Source organism: Lobosporangium transversale, assembly GCF_002105155.1.
Source record: "Lobosporangium transversale strain NRRL 3116 chromosome Unknown BCR41scaffold_23, whole genome shotgun sequence".
Taxonomy (NCBI): Eukaryota; Fungi; Mortierellomycota; class Mortierellomycetes; order Mortierellales; family Mortierellaceae; genus Lobosporangium; species Lobosporangium transversale.
In genome coordinates, this window is record NW_019029001.1 from 622,853 (window position 1) to 631,430 (window position 8,578).

Here is an 8,578-nt window from a genome sequence, read left to right on the forward strand (position 1 = left end):
AATATCGTGCAATTGAAAGATTGAAAGCGATACAATGTTTGTGTTAATATATTGGCATGTCAGCCATGTTAAAGCATGGACAATTTCGTATACATAAGGAAACACTGCCACTGAACCACTTTGATATCTGTCTGGTTTTTTTGGCTGTGGCTCCACAGAGTCTTCAGGGCAAAAAACAAATTACATTAATCTATGTCACAATCTGGATGGCAGACAGGGCACTGCCCCGGCGCAGGAAATGGGCTTATTGATTAGTGTTATTTTAGTATCCTCAGTCCTCACATTCATTTATTCATTCTTTCTCCATTTCCTCCATTCACTTCATATTCATTTCACTTTTTGACTTCTCGTCTTGCATCATATTTATTCACTCTTCAAATATATCATTATGCGCTCCTCTTTGGTCCTCTCAGTCGCCACTACCCTGCTATCTGCTTCTCTGGTTCAACAAACTCATGCCCAACAACTGTGCAATGGATATGCAGGTCTTTGTGCAAAGACTTATGACCAGGTTGCGTACCCCACAACCCATAACGCATATGCCTACCAACCAGCAGATGCACTTGCTCTGAACCAACATAATGATATTCCCACTCAGCTGGGTGATGGCATCCGCGCATTCATGCTGGATGCTTATAAATCCACTAACCCTAATGATATTCAACTTTGTCACACTTCCTGTAAGCACAAGATTCAGAAAGATTTAATGGAGAAAATGGACGTATCATGTCAATCTCTTACACCGTTTTGTTGTGATATTCTTTTACTATGTTGATTGATAGGCAATTTGTTGGATGCTGGCCCACTATCGAAGGTTTTGAGCCAGATCAAGTCTTTCTTGGATGACAACAAAAACGAAGTATGTGTGCTTTTTTTTTTTTTTTTTTTTTTTCAATGATAAAACTGGTATTAATTGATACTCTTTGTTTATTGACAGGTTATCACCATCTTCTGGGAGAATTCTGCAGATTTGGCAGCTTCTCAGTTCCAGGTAAGACATCAACTCTTCTTTCACAACTAGTTTGTTGGAGGTTTTTGCTTTTGAATCCTTCCCATTTGCTGAGTTTTTATATTTTTTTATCAGACCGTATATGCAGCCGCAGGATTAAGCGATTATCTGTATACACAATCTGCCGGGACCACAAAATGGCCTACATTAGCAGAGATGATCTCGTCTGGCAAGCGTCTTGTGAACTTCATTGCTTCGGGCGCAGATGCCTCTGTCCCATGGTATGTTATGTGTCTTAATATAAGCCCAGATTCAATGTTTTTCCTTGTTGCCCCCTCATTTTCTATAACTCGGGAATAAATTTGTAAAACATCATGCTAAATGACATAATACCTTTGTTTAGGCTTATGAACGAATATGATTACGTGTTCGAGACCCCATACCAGATCACAAAAGGTGCAGAGTTCCCATGTACAATTGATCGCCCAAGTGGCGAACGCAAGCAGGTAACATTACTATACTCTTGATGCACATTGACGTTGCTTTTAGAGGAGCAAAAAAAAAAAAAAAAAAAAAAAAAATCATGCGCTAATGAATTTTTTGATCTCTTCATTTAGATGTATGTCCTTAATCACTTCATTTCGCAAACCCTTGCAACTGGCGGACAAAATATCGATGTGCCTCAACCAGACGCAGCAGCTCAGACAAATGGCGAAGATTTGGTCACACATATCAACAGCTGTCAGTCAACCTTTAGTCAGGTTCCCAATTTTGTGGCTGTGGACTTTTATGAAAAAGGAACACTCTTGCAAACAGTTGCTCAGATCAATGATGTCCCTTTCAACAACAAGACGCCTACACAACCCAAGAACTCTGGGTCATCTGGAAACAATGGAAAGGGCAAGGGAAATGGAGGTGAGGTTTTGATGTCGAAGGGAGCTGATCTCAAGGCTATCGGTGTAGCTGCGATGGCTGTTGTATGTGGTTATATGGCTTTTTAAATAGACAAAAAAATTTAGAACTTTATAAACTATTTAACTGAATAAACGAGTATCATGTCACTCGAGAAAGGTGCGCAATGTGCACCATTTATGATTAATGCTTTAGTATATATATAAATATATGCATACTTCTGGAGAAAAATATCTGATATTTTACTTCTCTGACCAAACTGACGATACAAGTTATAGTAATATCAAATTACAAAAAAAAAAAAAAAAAGCAGAGCCTGAGCGCCAGATACTCTTGTCGTTCAAAACCATGAAGCATTCTCTTGTTAACTTGTATCTGTAACGAGCCTCAAGGGCTCCTGAGTCCTAAACACGTTTCTTTTTAATGGAAGCCTTCTATGTATCCTATATGTACCCATCCACCATGCTGCCTTCTTACTGTCTAAGAAGCCAAGAATAGTAGGATGGAGGATAGAGTATAAAAAATCCTCTGGTTGGTAGGTTGGTAATGTCTTCGTTGCCTCCGCGCTCCCTTTTTTGCTTACGTTCCCTATACAAATCCTCGACATACCCGACTTCCCTTCCTGTTTTTTTTACGAGTATCCATAGTGAAAATCAGTAATTCGTCATTGAGCACTTCATATTCTCCATATCTCGGCTGCTACCGCCATTTTGTTTCAACAATGATGTTGCTCCCTATCGTTAAGGACTTGGTTCGACGATCAGAAGTTTATTTTTGGATTGACGGTATCGGTTAGAGGCCAAAAACCTTGAGAATGCCCGGATGGAGTGGCAATGGTGGTCACTATGAATGTTACTATCGAGGTTACTGTCGTCGATCCCTCTCGGTCATGTACTTGGAGCCCTCTGTTTAAGTTGATCTACCATACCACTACCGGTAAGACAATGAAAGCATAGACTCTACGTCGCCTTGTAGCCTTGTGTCAATTGATATTGACTGACTCTGGTTGATGCCCCAAGAAAACGTATATAAAGAGATCCACAGCAAGATGACATTCTGTATACGTCGGCCAGAGAGAGAAGAGCGAGGACACACCAAAGTCTGGACCAATTTATCTAAGAGTGTCGATGACAAGGTTTCAGTATAACAAGGATACGGTCAAGATACTTCTATATAAGAACTGTGGGTGAGCCTCTACAACAGATAGAGGAAATCTTTGGGTGGGTGCTATCAGAGGTTTGTTCATGCCTCGAGAAGATACTCGATGTAGTAGCATTGAATACTGAACTCCAAGCGAGTGGTATACAAGCAATGTTGAAAGACGAAAAGCTTATTTTCGTAGACAACGCGTCATATACCAATACAAACGCTTCTTTGTTCCTATCCAAGACATTGAGATTGGTCCAGGGGCTGGAAGCAATAGTATATGTACAAATGAAGTTCGAGTCGGGTCACAGGTCATAGGAACAAGATCGGAGTCTACGAAAGGAGAAAGAGGAGAAGGGGGATAGAAAGACAACTGGAGAAATCCAAGAAAGCATGTGGCATGGATCGATAAAATGTCCCGTGCGCATAAATTGCGCACTGTGATCCCTGATGTAACATTTGCTTTCGCCTCTTTTGTAATTTGGAAATACCAGACCCTGGTTATGCATAGATGTATACATGTATACTGTACGAGGGAACGAGGGGTTCGAGTTTGTCAGATCTTAACGTCTCTTGCATCTGTTTGCAATAGTTTAAATGTCAATACTCCCTGGACACAATAGCCTCGTGTCCAAAACAATATGTATAAAAAATATATAGTACTTTTTTATGCCATTACTTTATGATGATCTCCCAGTCCCTCCCGTGCATGCCCCATGTGTTTGATTGTGTACTTTATAAAGGGGTAATTTTGTAACTACTGAACATTCAAAACTTGAAACACCCAAATGCCCCCTTTGTCCATCCAAATTAGTTTCATAAAGTTCAAGTTACAAAAGTATTAATAATAAATGTGTCTTTTCCCTGTGTTCAAAACATTAGATGACAATGATCAACGCAATTTTTTTCGCCTCCATCTTTGTGTAAGTATCCCTGTAAAAAGCTGTTGCACATACCGCGTGGTGATCTGGTTTATTGGAATGTTGAATGTATCACTCCAATATTTTTATTCATCATCCATCAATCGATCTTTATTACGCCCAATCGGTTTTTTTTTTTTTTTTTTTTTTTTTTTAATGAATAAATCCATCACCGTGCGCCATTGATTCCAACTGGCGCCCAGATGTTTAAAAACCATTATGAGCACTACAGTTTCAGTCGCAACTAAATAAAGCCATTTTACTCAGCGACACCATATTTCAATCCATTTGCTGTGCTCCATGAATAATAATAATATATATATAATAATAAAGATGTGAAATAAATTTCTAGATTTTTTTTCCTTTCCTTTCAAATTGTCGCACGTTTGGATTTCGAGGAATGAAAAGGAAATGAATGGCCTGAGGATCCGAGAAGGTTTATGCTAGACTAGATGCACTAGAATGACAATTAATCAGTCGTAAATATATCTCTCTCCTTCCCGTCAACCATCTTTTGTTTTCACTTTATGCCAAGTTTTTCTGTCATTAATTATCAGGCCTTTTTGACGTGAACCGGAGAAATCAAATAAACCAATGAGACAGAGTTCGGCAATGGCATGTAAATCATCCAGCATTCATTTATTACAGTTTAAAATAATTTCTAAAAATGATCATGGCACACTGTGGCTTTGATGAAAGCCAAATGAATACCGCCAAATTAAAAATACAAAAACCATTAGAAATCGTTTACCGCAACCTGTTATGCATTTTGCTTTGGACTGAACATTTTTCTCCTAAACGCTTGTTGAAGTATATACATCTAACCTATTTTTTTTTTTTGAGGTTAAGAACTCTATCCCGATGAGATACATGTACATGTACAAATATACTCACAATTCTTTGTACGACATTTTTGGTAAGGATGATTTTTATAATACTCAGGATACAATAAATCTTTCTCATTTTTCCATCCTTTCTTTTAAACAAATTGAGCAAAAAAACAATAACGCTGCACAGTTAGAATGGTTAGTTGAACAGGGGACAGAATGGAGAAAATATTTTATGGGATAAGGAAAAAGGGGGAACAACACCCCCACGTCTGTTCATGCATAGTTGCCGTACTGACTGCACTGTAATATCACCAATACAAAGGTATATATATATATATATATATATATATATATACATTCATTTGTTTTTCCACTAGTGTACTTAGACTTTTATTGTCATCATCGTCCGCCTCTCCTTCTCTTGTCACCAGAAACAACCCGGAACTTATCTTTTGATCATTTGGTCCTCGATTGACGAAGGGAAAGGCGCATCGGCATAGATTCAATACAGTGATCGAAGCCCATATCTTTTTATTTGCTTACATAGTTGAGAAAAAAGAGCTGCTGGAATGCCAGTTGAAAAAACAAGATTAAATTAAATATTACATTTTGGAACGAGATGTTTATCTCATTCTTGTCCTAAGCCTCGCCACCCATCTCTCCTCCTTCTTTCATGCCGCTGTGTAGAATAAATGCGTTGATTAAGGGGGGAAGAGCTTGTGCAGAAACCACTGTCTTTCGGAGAGAAACTAAAAGGCCATATCTCACTCTCAGACAACAGTTGCTCCGTGTAGATATGCTGTAGCTGCCCTACGGAAGAAAAGAAAAAAGATAGTGGAGAGACAGAATGCTCATGCATGCTCTCTTTGTTCGCTCTCTGGCTCAACATAGGCTTAGCTACCGTAAGCCATAAATCAAAATCCTAAAAAAAACTCGTTGATATGCCCGCTATAGATGCCTAGAACTAGAATTTTTTTTTTTTTTTTTTTTTTTTTTTTTTTAGTGAGCAATGAACACTGCTTTGGTGGAGAACATGGAGAAATTAAACATGAACGTCCTCAAAGCTCACATTTATGACTCGTCTCGTTATTCCACCATTCTGCCTTCACCTTGTATTCACTTGATTTTTTTTCTTTTGAGCGTACAAAAAAAAAAAAAAAAAAAAAGAACAAATAACCGAGAAGGAATGAATTGTAGTTGTGTGAGTTGTTCGCTCAGAAATTAGAATGCTCAATCAGATTTTTTTTTAAAACATTCCCATAGGCCCATAGGGTTGAAGATTGTAAAATGATGAGGAAATCATATAGGGGATAGAGAGAGAAGGATATACAAAAAAAACTAGCTAGAGAGAGTTTAAAGTGGCTAGAAGACCTAGACCTTGAGTAATAACACTACTATACTGCTAATAAATGAATAAAAAAGTTTCATCAAGGAGGGGGATGTTTGTTGATCAAGCACAGGGGCCCTTCTGAAAACTGAGTTGATTGTTGAGTTGTTTCGACAACCAGGGGATCTAGAAATTTGTATTGAATAGGACACATGAATCCACGAATGTAACAAATAAGGGAGCTTAATAACCTCTTAGTGTCAAGAGCCAAGACAATGATTACAAGAAAACCATTTTGCAAGACAAAATTAAAGTAGAAAGCATTTGCACACCTTATGAATGTCAACAAGTGGATTCATTAAAATAAAGCGACGAAAAATAAAAAACCAGTCGATGAACTCCTCGTATTTTTTATCAATGGAGTACAAAACCAAATTTCCTCAGAGAAATGAATATGTCTGTTTTACATAAAAGCTGGTTTGAGAGATGTTGCTGTATAGACATGTGCAACGGACTAAGCCGAGTCGATAGGTTTGCGCCACGCTCAGAAAAGACCTTGTGGTACCTTCCTCTTTGACAAATGGATTGGAGCATGTCTGTAGAGCCAATATCAATTAATGTCCTATATTCAATACTTGAAACAATTGAGTACACAAGCCATTTGGTTTGAAAATTAAGTTTAATTGCGCCGGCCTTGTTGTGTGCCTGAGAGGGAGTGTGTGGAAATTTATCCCTCTGCTAATAACACTAAGACCAAACAAAAAAGTAAATAAACAATTGATATATCTGTATTCAGTTGCCAATTAAAATAACAAAGTTTGTGCAATCTTAATGTCTCCAGACCAACCAAAGGAAAAAAAAAAAAAAAAAAAAAAAAAAAAAAAAAAAAAAACTAGAAAGACAAGCGGTATGTGAATGGAAAGAGCAACTGCCCCTATGCCTTCCTACTCCTCCCCTGGAGTATAAATACCTCCTCTCTTGCCCTCTTCTCTATTTTTTTATTCCTCATCACTCTCACCTTCTTACAAATTCTCCCCTTACACGCTATTGTCATAGCTACACCCACCACAAGCTAAGCACAGCAACCCCACACAGTTCTTTACGAACAAACCTTTTTGCAGAAAGAAAAAAAAAAAACCTAGGAACCTTCCCATCTCCGTCTCTCATCCAAAACCTATAACCAACCATGGTCCTCAAACTCTCCTTCACCATCGTCTTGATCGCCACTTTGGCTCTTTTCACCTCCTACACTCCCCAAGCTGAGGCTCACTCCTGGGCTGATTGCATTGACTGGAAGGGTGCAAACGGAAGAAATGACTTTAAGAACGGAAAATGCAATGGCTACGCCCGTCGCTTCCCCACTAGCAAGAAGTACTCATTCGGCTCGCTCGACAGCGCCTCCCCTAACCGCCACTACGAACAGGACCATGATAACCCCAACAGCGCCTTGCCTTGCTCCGATGGCAAGCATGGTGAGGAAACCGGTGCTAACGAGACCCGTGCAAAGAACATTAAGGATGCCTATGACCCCAAGAAGGGTTACGGTAAGATGACGGTTGCCCGTGCTGGTCAGACTCTCTGTGTCCGCTGGCCCGCTAAGAATCACTCCAAAGAGTACAAGGTCCCCAACGTTCAGATCCACATGGCTCGTGTCCCCAACCGCTCTGATATCTCTCAACGTGAGTTGATCCGCAACACCATCGCTAACTTGCCTTACGGAAACTGCAACTCTGGCTCCTCTGACCGTCGCCCCTGCGGTGGATGCTTCAAGGTCCCCACCAACCGTAAGCCCGGTGTCTACCTCCTCCAGTGGCGCTGGATGTTGAACAAGAACGAGTGGTACACCTCTTGCGCCGATGTCCAGATCCGTTAAATCATTTCTCATCGCTCTTTTTTTACAGTCATTCATAAAACAGCAAAAATAGTCTAAAAAAAAATATAGATCAGCTTTTACCTCAACATAGAGTTTAGTGATGTATTAGTTGTCTCTTGTCTTTTTTTATCTTGTCATTATTGAATGTTGAAAATACCTGTATCTTTGCATCTTTGCTGGTCAAGACGCGCTGATCAGCTTTCATTATTTTTAAAAAAAGAAATAAAAAGAATATTCTCCACTCAGATTCTGCTCTTTCTGTTCATTAACAAGATCCTCAAGTGGTCGTAGAACATTCGCTCTTGCTTTGTGAAATTCACCGCTTAAATAACACTGCCCAAAGATTACATGGTATGCGACTTGAAAATAGTTATTTCTGAAAACTACTTGTGATACCACATTAATAACGATATTAATTTAAAAACACTAACCACATATATATTAAAAGATAAAGCAGAAGAAAAAACAGAAAAGTTTGTGTGTCTTTTAAACATTACCACTTTAATAATAATAAAGCATATTCGGTTTGAATGAGCAAGGCATTATAAATGGCGTATAAAACTGGATACTTTTTTTTTAGCATGATAGTAAACACCCAATATGAATGGTCAAGAAAGGTAT

At 38.9% G+C, this 8,578-nt stretch overlaps 2 protein-coding genes across 2 annotated transcripts; both read left to right on the forward strand.

Annotated features, from left to right (window-relative positions):
* The first annotated feature begins 269 nt into the window (after positions 1-269).
* Positions 270-2,021, forward strand: BCR41DRAFT_355803 (PLC-like phosphodiesterase). The gene is made up of 6 exons (XM_022024538.1): positions 270-680; positions 783-859; positions 938-991; positions 1,085-1,230; positions 1,353-1,455; positions 1,567-2,021. The coding sequence occupies exons 1-6, from the start codon at positions 389-391 to the stop codon at positions 1,948-1,950; spliced, it is 1,056 nt and encodes a 351-aa protein (XP_021880538.1). The 5' UTR covers positions 270-388; the 3' UTR covers positions 1,951-2,021.
* A 5,173-nt stretch (positions 2,022-7,194) lies between these two features.
* On the forward strand, positions 7,195-8,202 carry BCR41DRAFT_355804 (hypothetical protein). Its single transcript, XM_022024539.1, has one exon. It carries the CDS (start codon positions 7,271-7,273, stop codon positions 7,955-7,957), a length of 687 nt encoding a protein of 228 aa, XP_021880539.1. The 5' UTR covers positions 7,195-7,270; the 3' UTR covers positions 7,958-8,202.
* The last annotated feature ends 376 nt before the right edge of the window (positions 8,203-8,578 follow it).